This window comes from Ostrinia furnacalis, unplaced genomic scaffold (genome assembly GCF_004193835.3).
Source record: "Ostrinia furnacalis isolate ACB-3 unplaced genomic scaffold, ASM419383v2 OfSCF4536, whole genome shotgun sequence".
NCBI classification, from domain to species: Eukaryota; Metazoa; Arthropoda; class Insecta; order Lepidoptera; family Crambidae; genus Ostrinia; species Ostrinia furnacalis.
In genome coordinates, this window is record NW_021134775.1 from 465,266 (window position 1) to 482,352 (window position 17,087).

At 36.0% G+C, this 17,087-nt stretch overlaps 1 protein-coding gene across 2 annotated transcripts in view; it reads right to left on the reverse strand.

Annotated features, from left to right (window-relative positions):
- Positions 1-1,815: 1,815 nt before the first annotated feature.
- Positions 1,816-17,087, reverse strand: part of LOC114359646 (carbohydrate sulfotransferase 11) — a 52,862-nt gene continuing 37,590 nt past the window's right edge. The window contains exons 4-8 of one of the 2 annotated variants that reach the window (XM_028314114.1): positions 7,826-8,013; positions 6,382-6,679; positions 5,063-5,242; positions 3,805-3,962; positions 1,816-2,141 (exon numbers count right to left, since the gene is read on the reverse strand). In XM_028314114.1, the coding sequence (XP_028169915.1) occupies positions 2,063-2,141; positions 3,805-3,962; positions 5,063-5,242; positions 6,382-6,679; positions 7,826-8,013 (903 nt within the window). In that variant the 3' untranslated portion in view covers positions 1,816-2,062. The remainder of the gene's footprint in view (positions 2,142-3,804; positions 3,963-5,062; positions 5,243-6,381; positions 6,680-7,825; positions 8,014-17,087) is intronic. The other variant, XM_028314115.1, reaches the window with a different exon arrangement.

The following is a 17,087-nucleotide window of genomic DNA, read 5'->3' on the forward strand; positions in this document are numbered from 1 at the left end:
ATTAAACTATTGCTTATTATATAAAATGTACACAAATACATATTTCAACTACTTCAACATCCCATAAAAGCATTATTTGATTAGAAAATAATAACAAATGTAATCAGAAAATCGAGGAACTGTACGGATTGATTCATTTAATAACTTAAAAACAACAATGTAAAACAGCTTGAATTATTAATCTATCAAACATTATTAATAAGAATTATCTACAAGGCGCCCAAAGGGATTTTACCTATAAACTATGTAAGTAGCGATTTAATACGTAAACTGTACAAAATTGTACTAAACGGTGATCAAAGTACTATACAAACACTGACATGAAATGACATGCAAATAACTTAATTTATACTATAGTGCGACGTTGGTCATAATAACATAATGTCATACATTAACAGATTGACTAGTATCTAAATCAAGGGAATTCTTTAAAAGTTGTTTCTTCTTTTACATTACATAGAAAGCTATTCTATATTTTCGTATTTATTCTTAATTTTTACCATATACTATGGTCGAAAACTGCATCGCGTAAAATGTGCGACCCGCACGCGTTCACGCCACTATAGACGCGTGGTGAGGCTAGCGGTCTGCTTATCTGCTATAAAGTTACATAGTATATGGCAAACTCAGAAGAATATACTTTGAAATTGTATTTTGTTTATTTTCCAAATCTTTGAATCGGTTACTTTGTTACCTCTGAGAGGATTCCCTTGGCTCACAAGTCACTCAGTCACTCACTCTTACCTAGTAATTGGACAGCGTCTTCAGAAATGTATGCTTAAAACTATTGTACTGTCATAGTGTACTTTGCAAATAAACAAGCAGAAATAAAAAATATTTAAAATAAAATATAAATAAGTATTAAAAAATAAACTAGAAATCTTCAAATACGTCTCTATACCATTATTGTAATAGGATGCTGTACGTTATGAATTTTCCTTGCATTTTCATCTCAAGCAAAGTAAGGTACTTTTAGTTTTAATCGATCGATAAAATTTACATAGCGACATAAATCGTTAGTGTCGTAAACAGATAACAGGTAATTGAATCGATAATCATTTTGTAAATTATTCCTTTGTGATTTGATACTATCTCTATTTCTCTTACGTTTTATAACCAGCATATTCCATAACGCATGTGGCATAAAACTTACAATTTGGTTCTCATTAAAAGATTTCCTTTCGCGTTCTCTAGAGCGTAATTTTTAGCGTAAATTATTACGTCATGAACACGTTCGCAGGTCTGTTTTTTTAAACCATAGAGTACGGGGACACGAGTTTATTATTTTATTCTAACTAAAAACAAACGAGTGTATTTTCACCAACCTGTATCAAATGCCTATAATCTATGGGTTATTTATGCCATTTTCTTATTGTTGTGCAAACGGGCAACATCGTATTTGCTAAGGACATTTGGATGTAACTAATAGTCATCCCATACAACAAATATCCGTTATACATAAGCCTCGGACACACTAGAGGACAAATACGAAGTCTATTAGCAATCTTGCAAACCATTAGGGAAAAGTAACATTGATATCTTTAGGTACCTACTAATTTGAGTAAATCTCTCTTTGATTTCATAAAATTTTTGAGACAGTTCAATATCTTTCCGTATACAGCAAGTACTAAAGGGCCAAAGTCTACTGCGTCCAGTCCACGCATTATTTTACATTCCATCTACGTGATGCTGAATAAATGTTTCTAAGTAGCTCCCGCTCTTAAAGCGAGCGCAATAGTGACAAGTTGTCTCGGATATTCGACGCATAGAATTGAGCGACATGTCCTTCTATTTGTCCTCTATTGCATTCAAGGGCTTGCGCATCGACTGTGTCCTGAACAACTAAGGAAGTATCTTAATGCTTTAACCACTTAACAAGCACACCTTCTAACAAACCTCAGCCAAACATGACATGAACGTCGCAATGGGCTAAAACATGAAAATCTTTTGAACTTTGATATCACATAAATAACAATAACCTGGGTCGGATCGTCGTCTTCATCACTCAATGATCAGTCTTGCCGCTAACGGCTGCTGTGGCGCTGGAGAGCCCTCGGCTTGTTCATCTCTTACTTGTCTCATCGGGTTTCACTATCTCGTAGTAGTTGTCTATGGTGTAGTTGAAGAGTTTGAAGTCTAGCCTGTAAAATGACAAAGATGCTTTTGTTTATGTGCGTGGCGTTTAGTTTAACTTTCCCCCCGGGAGAAATTTGACCTTGGTTTGGTTGGTTGGTTTTTTTATGGCGGTCAAGCTGTAGATCCTGGCTGCACAGGAGTTGCAGCGGTGGGAACGAGAGGTGGGAATAGTCCCGTGCGTGGCGTGATAACGTTATAGGTATAGTTTTGGGTAAGCCTGCTAATTGCGCATCTCGCTGGAATGCGACTCTCCCTCGCACTCACCCGAACACCTCCCCGCGTTCGCCCCAACCGTACCAGCGTCGATGTGACGTCACGGCTGCCAGGTGCGCAGTTAACTTGACCAGTTTGTATGTCATATAAAATCTCAATACTCAATATGACCTATCTCTGTGACTCAAGATGTTTTTTTTTTTTTTTTATAAATGATCTTTTGTTATGCCTTGCAACAGGTGCTATAAACTACACTTAAATGCCCCAATAGCTACTTTATACATATTTATTTAACCTTTAAGTTTTCATTTAAGTTTGGTCCCTATACAAAATGACTGCTTGCTGATGGCAATTTGTAACCTGACTGAATTTACACCCTGTATAATTATTATGCTAATTGTTAACGCAACAGAACGTGACAAAGAGAATGTTATGGGCAGATATTAACTGTTTTGGATGCTATAAGAATGAATACAAGAACCAGTTGTTATGTAACACTTGGCCTTAGCACTTTCATTAACATTGACCTGGCGAGGCTTCTGGTAATGTATTACAAAAGATTACTATTTGATGGGTGTGTTTGGTAACGTAACAGTCTCTAATGTATGTGGGTAGACGTGGGTGGTATCTAACAGTATCGGTTATGGTTATAGAAACTGAAATCATGATTTGTTAAAATATAGAAAGAAAATCTGAAATGAAATAAATGATATTCAGCACTGCATAGCCAGGGAGGCCAAAGCACGATTGTTCTTCTTTTTTGCATCCATCGACTGTTACCCATCTTCTTGAGGTCGTAGGGCGTCCTAACTACGTTTTATTTACCACTTAGGAGTACCTACCATTACCAATAACCACTTACGCAATAAAGGGATTGTACGGTAAATAATGTAACCGTAGTAACAGGATTCCATTGGGTTGAGAATAAGTTTGCTAAAATTATCACTTCACGGGATTTATTGCAACAATATCTATTTTAACGGTAAATAAAATATTTACCCTCCCGACGTTTCGGCTCGGTTGCACGAGTCATGGTCGCGGGCAGACTGAAGGAAGAGATGCGGCGTCGTCTGCTCCGGCGCGATGAGTTTTCTTCACCCACCCGCGTTTGCACAATATTTTCGTCAGTGGTACAGTCAGTTCGACAAACTACATTAACAGTGTCCGGATTTCTCTGAGACGGCCTAGAACGCGATTTGTACTTCGTTATCACCGTTATTACCGTTAAAATAGATATTGTTGCAATAAATCCCGTGAAGTGATAATTTTATAGTAAAAATGCAACATAATAGTTTAAAAAAGTTTGCTAAAATTTCAACTACAGGATCCACTGCTGAACATAGGCCTCGTTGCAGCCGCTAGTTGCAGGTCGTAGCGACCTGCAACTAGCGGCTTCCTGCTAACTTTATGAGGTCAGACTAAAATTTTAGTGCATATAAATAAAAGAAGACTTACTTATACATCTTGTACAGGTCTTCCAGCTGTGTCTTGGTGATCCTGGAGTAAAGGTGGCTGATGTTGTTGAGGGTCCCTGGACCTTTACCACTGTTCCGCCATTCTGGTCTCACCACTTTTTGAAGGCGTGCCAGTTGGATCAGGAACCGCTGGTCCTCCTGGGATAGAAATAAGAATATTTTAGATTTAAATCTTGTTTTATGATGCAGTTAAATATTCTTTTGATGTGATTATGGTGTATAATGATGGGGCCGTGGGGAGTTTAGATTTAGACTGACGGTAGTTAAAACCGACTCCATTAATGGGGGTCGTGCTCTTACAATAGAGACTAATAATGATGATGATATTGCTGGTCAAGTGGTAGAGAGAGCTACACCTCGAATTGTTAAAAACGATTTCGATAACCCATATTAAGAATCCGGACTGACGGCACACCAAACTAATATTGTACTTATGATATCACTTCGCGTAACATGTTTTAATAACTATGTGTTACAACTCGGTGTAGTGTAGATGCCACAGTGTAATATTAGGGAGGCTTCCTATACAACTTACAAGACATTTACGAGAAAATTCGACAGCTACAATTTTATTTTATTATACAACGGTGTTTGTAGTTTTCTGTTATTAAACCGGCGCGTGCTCAACACCAGTGGGTTAATAAAACATGTAGCTGTCTATGTAAATTGGTCATTCTGTTCATAAAGTTTTATTACGTTTCTTGACATTACTATGCGTGGTTCGTACGCAGACAGACCACAAATTTACGCCGTTGGTGATGGGGCATTGTGGTCTGGTGGTTTATTGTAGTCGAAAAAAGAATGCTTAGATATGTGGGCTATAAAAGTGTGTGGCTTTCTAGCATTTCCTAGAAGTGTTGTTCCCACGTCATTCGTAACAAAGTTCGACAAGAATAACGTGATTCCTCTTACTAGAACTTCTGAAGGTGTTGGTGTCTGTATTTGTACCTAAGTAACGGCTACAGAGAACAAACTAAAAACATTGTAGTTACTTACTTTTGTTGTATAAGTACTAGGTACTCGTATTTTAAAAGTTCATTCCATGATCCTGGTCATTTTTTCTAGACTTAGAGGCTTGATTCCTGTACCTAGTATCTATTGAGCTAATACACTCAAGAGTTTTGAATCATTAGAATTCCAAACGTTTTCTGGATACTTTTACTAAGTATTGTCTTGAATTGCTCTAAAGGCCTGAATATTTCTCTAATAACTGCCGATATGTTCCTCTAAATACTCACATCCAACGTCTCGAACTTCAAAATGACATCGAAGTTGAACTGGCAAGGCGTGCAGAAGTCGGTGTATGGGGTCCAGTGCATGTCCAGGGTCCTTTTCGACTTCCACTCGTCCAGCACGTATGCGACAAACTCCTCGAATACTGGATACCTCTCTGTAGGTGTCGGGTGACCGTTGCTTGGCTGTGGAGAAAATAATAATTGATGATACAGAACAGGCGTGATCTACCTTTGGACAGTCTTTTAAGAGTAACCAATCCTAAGGAATTATTTTACGCCCGTATTCACAAACATAACTATGAGGTCTCACAGTGCGCGTGCACGCACAGGGTGACACATGAACCAATCACAGCTCTAATCAACGCTGTGCGGTCGATTTGCTGCTGCACTTAAGCAAGCATCGTTTGTGAATACGGGCATTAAGTAAGTAAGTGGTCAAAGTGTATTAGGGTTTTCGAATACAAACTGTGTCAGAAGAATTCCTTAGATAGGTTTGGTTACAAATTGAAGAGCAATTTGTTGACAACAGTTTATTATTGAGAGACTATGCGGTTGTTCAATTTATGATGTCGTAAAAATACGAATTCCTATGAAGACTACTGAAGACATCTCTTAATAACAAAGGGTAAAACTATTAGTTGTAATATGTAACATTGTAATTAATTACAGGAATAACGAGTTCTCAAGCATAGTAAACACCTATACGAGGTGCAAGTCAACAGAATCTAATACTAAACTGTATGACACCTAAGTCAATGCAAAAATCTATACGAAACCTCAAGAGATCAATTACAACCACATGTCGAATATTATATTTCAACATCTCCGTAACTTATCCATGTCAAAGAGTACAGTCGTCAACAAACAAACTACCCAGATTATAACGATTTCCCAATGGATTTTGAACTCTAATTCTTTATCGTTAGGAGCAAATAAAATACATTTAATGGCAGGATGTGTTGCTCTATGTTTGTAAGTCACACAAGAGGCCATTTAGGTGAGGTCATCTTAGATTCCACGAAACACAAAAAGGATAATGGGATATTTGAACGTAATGCTAAATTTACAAATACCTACTCAAAATGGCGAGTCAGTGACTCACAAGTGAACAAGCTTTTAAAAGGGTCTAAATGCTCTGAAAGACTGAAAAATAAATACACAGTTGCCTCTACCTAAATAAATAAATAATATCATTCATAATAAATTATAAAATTTTCTGTTCTGCACTGATTTCACAATGAAAAATGGGGACAAAGCTGCGTTTTAGTGAAAACGGCAAGTTTAAGATTGTTTTATAATATGACTAACGTGGTTTTACGTACCTTTCGAAACACCCGGATGATCTTCTGCCCCATCTTCTCATGGAAGGACTTCGGCCAAGCGTGCATAATCTTGTCATTATACGCCGACGCCAGCCGCTCCAGCGGATGCCTAACAATGAGGAACGTTATAGAGTCCGCCTGAGCCTTCTTGATCATCGCGACTGTCGGCCTCCCGTACTTCTTGCGAGCAAGTATCAAGGGCACTTCTTTGGTTTTGTTCAGGAACTCCGCTGTGTAGTTCGCCATGCGGTTGAAGTTGTACATCCAGGATGTGGAGGCTGCTTTGAAGACGTTACACCTAGGGATCAGGAAATTAATTAGATTAACAAGTGGTTTGTTGGAAAAAGAGGGTAATCGGGCTTGATAAATGTCATCAGAGGATCAATGACGCCGTGTTGCGGAAGATAACTGGCATAGCATTGCAAAGTCTTGAGTTCGATTCCAGTCTTTAAATCCATATCGATTTGTGTGATATTACTTCTTATCTAAAAACCCTCTTTCTGTACTGTTCGTACCTATATGAAAAAATCTCGGTTAGTTTTATAGCTAACAATATGGATTTCTATCTAGATTATTCAGCCTTGCGTGACAAACAGTAGATTATGTTATATCGGACGCAAATTGCTTTCATACGTGATGTACAATAGCCGATGAACCTTGACTCTCCCTATAGTTCCGAACACACCCTTTAATGCACAAGGAGTGTCTTCTAACAAACAGTTCGCTTCTATTAGAACGTAGTAGAGTTCAAAATCGTTATCTCAGGCTTGTTCTTTTCGTGCTGGTAATTTATAGTAAGTCAAATTAAGTAGGCGTTGCTGCAGATGTGTAGTTGCAACACGCGATACAAAAAGTGACCTAAACACGGTTAATGTAGAGTTACTTTCCAGTACCTATAAAGAAACAATGTGAAGCTCACTTTGATGATAGCGTGAGCGAGCTTGAGACAATCGATTTTCTATCTATCCATCGTGTTGTAATCACTGAGGTCACAGTAGGTACTTACTTAGTACACTATCCTTTCTGTTACTACCCACAATCAGAGGTGGAATTGTGTAAAGTAATTGTGTAGGTACGATTATTCTGTCAAACGCTTTGTTTAGCTGACTTTATCGTACGTTATGAACTGTCAAATGATTTCGATTGCTTTACTCAATTCCACCTCTGACTGACGATGGACTCGAAAGCTCAGAATCGTATTTATTTTAAACGATCTGGGAATCGAACCCAGGACCTCTCGACAAATAGACCAAAATTAATAATAAAGATAATCATGGTATTTCACTTTTTAGATAGAATTTTTCAAAATTTCACAAAGCTTCACTGGTTTTTAAAGGCGGTCAAGCTGTCGATCCTGCTTACACAGGAGTTATAGCAGTGAGAACGAGAGGTCGATAAAGTCTGGTTAGAGTCCACCGAGGCGTAGAACCATTGGTACACTCACCAAATGACATGGTACTGCCTGTTGATTAAAAACTCCCATGCATTGGCCTTATAGCTATAGCTGTCCAAGCCCAGAGCTGAACACTGGCTCTTCAGATAGTCATGACGCGCCTCCATCCGAGCGTTCACCTCCATGAATTTATCTCTGGTGAGGAGCCCCTCATCATGAGTCCCGTTCTCGAAGATGAACTGGAACAAGAATTAAAAAGTCATGTTTTTGTCTGGATGTCCATTGTCCAATGGCCAACGCCATCGTCTGCCAAGCTTTGTGATACGTACTAGAAATGCTTGTGCGTAAAATATTGGACCCAATGTGTGGCGTGCACAATTTGCCGAAAAGTATCGTAGCCAATAATCGAAAAGAATTGGAGTCATTGCATGGTGCACCTTTGACATTATATTGTAGCAGAGTGCAGCCAAGCTTGGACGGACTGTATACGTAACGTAGGTACCCAAGAAAGTCATCAACAAACTTTGTGGGAAACTAAATTTCTTACACATCTCACGAATTTGAATCCTGAGTAGGTAGGTACTTTCTATAGATTTTCATGGCCGTCATAACCTGCTAGTGCTAAGCCATAAACTGTTATCTTAGTATGACGATAATAGCTAACGTAATAATATTGTTAGTGACGAACGTAAACACACAAAATAAATCATTAGTGGTGAGTGGTGAAACATTATCAACACAAACCTTGCTCCAAAGTTTATTGACATAACTTGTTCAAATACAAATCGTCCAAAATACATAATAAATACCCTAAATATTTGAGAACTAAGGCACACTCACACAATAATGTTCTTTTAACAGAACCTTTCTTATGAGCGAGAGAAAAAGCGTAAGCTCTCTATGAGTATTTCTCAAAAAAAATGTACGTAACGAAACGGTAGTAACGAAATAGTAAGGCCATAAGGCTTGTTATACATTGGCGAAATATTGTGAATGCTCTTCATTTATTCAATTCGAAATATTTGTAAGTATGCACCCAAATACGGGGTAATATTAAGGGGTTAGAAATAAAATAAGGGAGTAATCATTCATACTATTTTAATAAAAATATTTTTGTTCCATCATGTTTATCCATTTTGAGTCGTTCTCTGTAAGCTTTTTGCCTTTCGGCATTGGTTTTTGGCGGCATTCCTAAAAAAACAAAAGAAGTAATCACATAAAAACGTAATCTAAATGATTTGATAATTTTTTGCTGGTGGCACTTCTGTAAAGCAGATAGTATCCAATCCTTTTGTTATTAACGCTCTATATTTTTTGAAATAAATTAAGTAGTGAATATTACTATGCTTAGTCAGGTAATAACAGTATACACTCAGCATTATGTTGTACTTTTTCGTAACGTAACGAAATTCGTAAAAAACGTAACGAAATATTAGACAAAATGAGATCAGAAACAAGTATTTTTTTGATAAAATTTGTTACAGCAAATATAAAAGCTTACTAAATGTTCGTACCACACGTATTACAAAAAATGGTTAAATGAAGACTTACCGTTCTATATAAAATCGCTGATTTTACTGCCTGTTACGAAAAAGTAATCCCACAAAACACACACGTTTTCACTAATTTTCGCGATAGATGTTATGGCGGAGACGTCAGGCCAACAGCCATTCAGAGTGCAGCTATTGTTGTCCGTGTAAAATAAATACGGAATTGTTCAGAAACCATGGGAAAGTAGAAATAAATCGTAACTAAAGAGTAAATAACGAAATAGTAAATGAGAGCGACTCATTTTGTTTTTTTGCTTTAAATTGCCAATTCATTATGACACCCCATAGAAAATCAATTTGATACAGAAACTGCGATTACTGTAGAACGATAATACAAAGAAATTTACAATAATTTAGTTACGTATCGCATTTTATGAAACAAAAATACATGAAAAAGCTAGGGTGGCAAACAGGTTTTTGTATGAAAGGTAAAAAAGGACTTTTTAAAATATCTAAATATTTGGTAATAAGTAGGATTATAGCTATAATTCTTCGTTATCTTAAAGATTAATATTCATCCTTCAAATTTGTGTGTGTGTTTTTTTTGTGTGATGATTTATAAATATAAAACTTTTGAACTGTTTCAAAGCACACTTTTTTTTTTCAAAATGTACATTTTTTTTGAGAAATACTCCTATAATGTTCTAAAAAACCTACCTACAGCGGATTGCTACAAAGGATGGGCAGCTTAAAAGATTCAAGACCCAATTCTCTCCCGTTTTCCAATTACGGGGCCAATCCCAGCGGCATTTAGATCTAATTGATTATTTCTGTGCTCGTGGAAATACTTCATTTTAAACAACACGCGCTATTTTTATATCTGACGTATGATTTTAAAATTCATAGGTAACTAGTACTATGATTATTATCTAAGTAAACAAACAGTAAACAAAAAAGTAGTAGTTAAATTTAAAAAATCGCTACATATTCCATTTGCATTAAAATTCGATTTAGAAACAAATGAAAATAGTCATACCTACTCGTCACTGCATCTAGGCCCTAGCCTTTCCTCAAAGAGTGCTAAAGGAGGATGATGCCCGTTTTCACCATCAATCCCTAATTTTTCAGTGACCCCTATGGTAACACACAGGAATTTTGTTTACATAAAGGTCACTTAAAAATTAGGGATTGATGGTGAAAACGGGCAAGAGTCTACCATTTTTTACAGCCTCTACATTCTTGAGCTTGAGATAGTCATAATCGTAATGATTAACACGTCATAATAAAGAGACATTTACTGAGATATTGTCTCTACACTCGATAACTGCATCCACTCCACCTAAAAAACTAAAAAAAAGTAGCGTGAAATTCGACTTATAGAATTAATGAAACCTATTTGATTGATGTATACAGAAAAAAACATTACATGTAACGTCCTGTTTGAAAAAAAGATCTGGGAAGTTTTTCTTTTGTTTTTAATAAGAAACAACTCTTGTTATTTATTATTTTCGTTATGGGAATTAACAAAAAAGCTCGACATACCTAATTGAACGTTTAAAATGAACCCGTGTTTTCTTTTGCTAAAACGCGTGCTATAAATAAAATTAATTGGTCTTCAATACAATTATAGGTATAAGTATATCGTTAAATAATCCAGCAGTACGAGTTGCTAGATCATTAAAATTAAATGTTTTAATAAATGTATAATAGTCGGGCAATTACCAATATTCTGTATTTCTCACCGTATCTTATGTCGGAAAAAACTGAAAACATTTTCGCTAATTACATAGTAAATTGCTTTCATGAATTTACATGAAAAATCTTTTTTGATTTCGATCTTTTTTCAGCAGATGACTGCAGTAGGTGAAAAACAGAATTCTTTTTATTGCTGTCGAATTATCTCACGTACTTTATCACGATCACTACATATTTCAGTCCTAGAGCTCAATTAAATTATGCAGAGCAGTCACTTAACTCGAGTAGTGACAATCTTTTCGCCATATTATGATTAATTGATCATTAGCTTGACGTAATAAAATGTAGCTAAGTAATTAGCGCCCTAGTGGCGTAATGCAAGCTCGTTAAAACCACGTCAACACAAAATGCCTAATTAAGTAAGCCTACTTAACTGTAGCTATTTATTTCGACAACATAATATTCTCCCATAGATAGTGGTGACAACTTATTCACTATTAAACCAATTTAACGTTAATGCGTTGAGTCAAAAGAATACGCTATAATTTATCATGTATGTGTAAGCTTTCCCTAAGGATCTCATAAGAGATCTCCAGATTTATTTCTCTAGCCCTAGCCGGTAGCAACATTTTCAGTCGTCTGTCCACTTAAGCTGGGTGTCAACGCTGCACTTAGGCCAGCGTTGCCAGACGTCCCGATTTTGGCGGGACGTCCCGATTTTTAAATCAAATTTAAATGTCCCGCGCGGGACAGGCTCTGTCCCGCTTTTCGGAGAGAGACACTCACTTCACCAGACTATTGTTTGAAACGCCATATTATTCTAAAGAATAAAACTTTTTTAATTTTTTTCTTTTTTTTATTCTAAAGACGAATTTAACGATAGAGTAAATCTGATTTAAAATATTATTTTTTTGTTAAAATACATTTTCTATGGCTACTTTTGCTATCTATTGTCACGTAAACGTAATTTTAAGTCAAATAAAAAGATAAACCTTTGATTATATACGTTTTTTTTACTATGTCCCGCTTTTGACGGAAGAATCCCGCTATTTTCACTCAAAAAGTACCAAAGTCCCGACTTGGCGAAAAAAAAAACTGGCAACGCTGACTTAGGCCCAGTTTACAGCCCTTTACAGTTTCACCAGCCCATTCTACTCATTTAATTTTATAAGTTTTACAGTAATTAACAAGATAGTTTTAAATAGAAATTGGTCCTTGTGTCGACTTTTTACGCGGAGAAAATTAATTTAAAAGCTCTCGCTTCTCTTCACACACACACACAAATAGCAATAATGTGCTAATGCGCAAAATATTATTTTGCGCTAAGTATTTTGCAAATGTATTTTCATAATGATTTAGAAGATTCAAATGTCTGTAAGACTATAATGTAAAGTATTTGATTTAAAAAGGAGGAAATTAGTTTCTAAGGAAACATAATTTTTTCTTATAGAATCTGTATAAAACAACATGTAATGCACTCTAAAATGCTTGCATTTCTGGAAAGTGTGAGGCTTTAAAGTACTTACTCGTACGTACACTTTCACTTAAAAGCTTGTGCTTTCTCCTTTATTGCTGACCTTCGAACATTGCAATTTGAAGTCTCTCTCAGTCTAGATTTTACATTTAACTGGCTATAAATTGTCCATTCATCATCATCATCATTTCAGCCATAGGACGTCCACTGCTGAACATAGGCCTCAAATAACGTGCAAGCTTAATTCCATAAAGTGTAAGTCAGAAGTCGCCTCACAAAACAACTCCTATCTGTCAGTACTATAACCAATATAAAGCCGTTCGATATGCATTGATTATTTGAATAAGGCTTTTCTTCTAATCAGATTTGAAGACACTATTGTAGTTCCAATGCAAACAACATCATCATCATCATCAACATGATTTCAGCCATAGAACGTCTACTGCTGAACATAGGCCTCCCCTAATGATTTCCACAATGGTTGGTGGCGGCCTGCATCCAGCGCCTTCCTGCTACCTTTATGAGGTCGTTGGTCCACCTTGTGGGTGGTTCTTGTGGTAGTTCCAACCCAAACAACTTAGTTGCTATTATTACAAACACAGGCAACTCCAGGAAAAAATGGATGTATTTTTTATCAGAATTCTCGTACTACGACAAATCACATAAATCGAAGGTACGCGAATTCCAAACAAATACAATTCGTGCGCATTCGCTTTAGTAGACAACAATAACTTACCCACCTATTTCATACCGAAGTACTTACGAACACCCTCATATTGTTATCATTTATAGGAAGCGTTTGCTTCAAATTATGTCCTTTGCGTGACTCCGAGCAATGAACTGGAGTATTTACGTTTGCGTATCCTTCCAAAGCAATATTCCTCGTTTCTATGACAACGGACTGCAATCGTTGAAAATGTATTACAAAATTACAATACAAGCGGCAATTAGGTATTATCTTTACAGGGGAAATAAGGGAAATAAAATAATGCTTTTCTATTTACTTGCCGTGGGTTGAATGTGATAGAAATTAGAAGACCACTCTACTTTTCTCGTCTTAACCCTCGTCCCGTCTGGCCAGCGTGGGGAGCGTAGGTCAAATCCAAACTGGAGACTAAATGACTTGACGTTGACGATGATGATGACGTAGTTAATATTTAGAGCACACAATGATAAACAATGTCGGTCTGTTATACTACGACACGACTACTACAAGACTAATTCTATAGTTACAACTAAAATACCAGTGTTTACTTTGATGGATTAACCCCATACACACATTTTCGTTGCCGAAAAGGTTACAATGTTTGCTAATTGCAATCATTATGACTAATTACGAGTTTATTAGTGTCAATAAAACGTAACTGTTCCATTTACACGACTCACGGTCGTTTCTATTCACTGAGTAAACAAAAATAGGTTTTTGCCATTCATTTACTGTAGAGACCATCATTTCAGCCTTTATTTCAGAAATGTAGTCCTTGGTAACATGAAACTTGCACAGTTAATGTTTAAAGAGCAAGGGATTTCCTTATTTCTATACCGAAACTACTCCTATAAATAAAAGATAATTGTCATAATGAAAGGTCAATACTTGAAAACAGCGTGATACTAAAGACAATTTTGGAAAGCCACGGGAAAAGTCCAAAATATCATGGAATATTATTAAAAAAAAAATTGTTTGTATAGCCTGACCAGGAACATAAAAACCCTGGCATAGAGGCGCTTCAATTGCATTTGATAGTGCAACACTGGGTACAGTCGTACCTGTATTAAATTAATAGGCTAACTTTATGTATCAGGATTCAGGATTATAGGCTTAAGTATTTAATATTTTCATAAATTAACAAAAATGTATTATATTATAGGTAAACTGGTTTAAATAAATTAAATGAAACCATCAATCGAGCAAGTAGGATTTTATTATTATTCATCAATAATCAAATTCTGAACTTGAATATTCAACTACAATGTCTGCTCATGAACGCTTCAAACTCGGTACTTCTTTCCCAATTCCATAAAATTCAATACTTACAAAGTGACAAAAAACTTTAAAATAGGTAGTTGAAACAAACCACAGCTAATTTTCATAGTTGACTGTACTATACGATAAACATGTCAGTCAATTTGACAACCTTTGTCGGAAACATTATTCAATGAAAATATTGTCCGAACCCTTAGTATTTCTCTTCGACAAATACTTTAACACATTGTGAACCACTTTTCTTTCACGACTATAAAAAGATTTTAGCAATTTAATTCACAAAATCAATTGCGCACATTTAAAATAAAGTTTGTTTACACTTTGACAGCAATAGACTGACATGCAAGGTGACATGTCAATGAAGTTTTCAGTTACTGTTGCCATTAAAAGAAATTAGTACCATTAATTTTCCGCAACATGGCGAGGGTTTTTATGTTCCTGGTCAGGCTATATAAATTGACAGGACTAACTTCTCCACTGTCGGATTAATTTAATATGTAAGTAAGTAATATAAAGTCGTGACTAGCATCCCAGTCTATAATTAAAGAATAAAAAAAACTGTAGTTATACCTATTACGATACTAAAAACGGTAAATTCTCGCACTAACATGTGATTACGAAGAGCATGACGTATCCAATTTGGTCATTCGCCTTTAAATTGCGTGTAAATTCATATAACGGGATTAAACAATAATAGTTTTTATGACTTTAGAGTAGGCGCACACCGTTGATTTTTAGTTGGCCGATAGTTGGGCCCGATTTTATTTTGTATGAAGAATCGGCCAAATCGAATCGTCGTGCGTAGTGTGCGCACTCCCATACATGCCCATCCATACTGATCAACTGCCCGACTAAACTATCGGCCGACGAAAAATCAACGGTGTGCGCCAACTCTTAATTTTCTAACTGCGTTGCGTGATATCACTCTTTATCTGTTTTCGCATTAATTTTTGATTTAAAATGTGGTTGGAAATATTCCCACTGCCATTTAAAGGGTTGAATTTTTTAATGGTAGAGTTATTGGTATTAAAAGGTTTTTTCATTCGTTTTAAGTTATAAACTGCAGGCTACAGTAACGGAATTCTAGGAAAACATAACATGATAGCTAAATTATTTTATATTATAAGTAAAACAAAGCTAGTTCACGAAACATAACCTAGATCTCTAGGAAACGAATTTTCAGGTTTTTTCACCTCTCACCTTCAACTTTTTGTGTCAAAACGTTTGGTAGTTGCATTAGAAAATAATTAAATCTGAAAATGGCGAGTTTTGCGAATGAAAAGAATGAAGTTTGTATCCTTTTATTATGTTTATGTATATTTATTAAAGTAATTCAATGACAGTAATATTATGCTCTAAAGCAAAATATTACGTTGCTTTAGAGCATAATATTACTGTCATTGAACTATCAAACGAGATAATCGCAGCTATAAAATATAGATTACAGTGAGTGCTTATACTTATAGTATATTACTTTAAAACTATAAATTACTAAAGTAAATCCTAATATTGGATCTAGCAGCAAAAACATACCTACTCAGGCTGGCTGATCTGACGTCAGATCAGACCATCCTCGTTGAAAAGGAAATTATGACAGTTTAACAATTTTACGTCATGGACACATTACGGACATATCGACCTACAAAAATTCTAAGCCGAAAAAAGATTTGCACATGTGAGCGTGCCTTTATATTTGACCGCACGTGTGTGTAATCATTACAAATAGCTGATTCAAGAGAATGCAAAGTTCACAAAACTAAAGCCCTACTCTGCACAACAATTTGCCTTAATCCATCTCTTTCACTCGCTTTGAGACACTATCATGAGTGAGAGAGACACATGAGTGCTGAAAGTCTGGAAAATTTTGATATCCCTACCTCTACCTGACTCTATCACCTGCCCACAGATTTTGATAGGAGTAAAAGGGACAGATTCGGACAATACGAATCGTTCGGAGAACACCCTATGAGTCAGTTCTAAACTAAATAATCCGTGGGAACTATGAGGTCAGGCAACTAGTTCAATGGCCAATAAATATAGACTAGCATTCTGTTCGCTAATTGCGATGTGTTGCCAGGAGAAATTCTTTCGAGGAAATGTGTATTGCAGCGAAGATGCGTAGATACTTTGACCCAGTTTCGAAGAAGAGGGTAAAGTTGTAAATGTCAAGTATTGACGGATTTTCGGACGAACTCGTCTAAAAAGTGCGCAATAAGAATTGAATACAAGATAAAAGTCGTAATTTTGATGACAGAAATTTAGCAAACGCGTAAAAATTCAGAACAGAAAACTGAGAGATAAGAGTATGTAGGTACCTACTTAATAATACAGTAACTGACACTATTGATTACAAAACCAAATAACATTAAGCTTATTGAAAAATACACTCAATGAAAATCGAAAGCTGAGATCTTATCTGAATATGTTATAGTGTATAAATAAACTCATAGTGATAACACCACTCTCACTGAAGAGCGAAAGTAAGCACCTACTCACCACTTTTCCGTTTCATGGAAAAATCCTGTTTAGTAACACTGCTATTAATTATTTTCCGTTCAAGATTCAAAGGAAATGTGAGTTAATTCTCATTTCTGATCTAAGTTTCTGTTATTGTACGTCGAATATAGTCAGTAATAATAAGATTTTTGATAAGTCGTTGACTCTACCTGC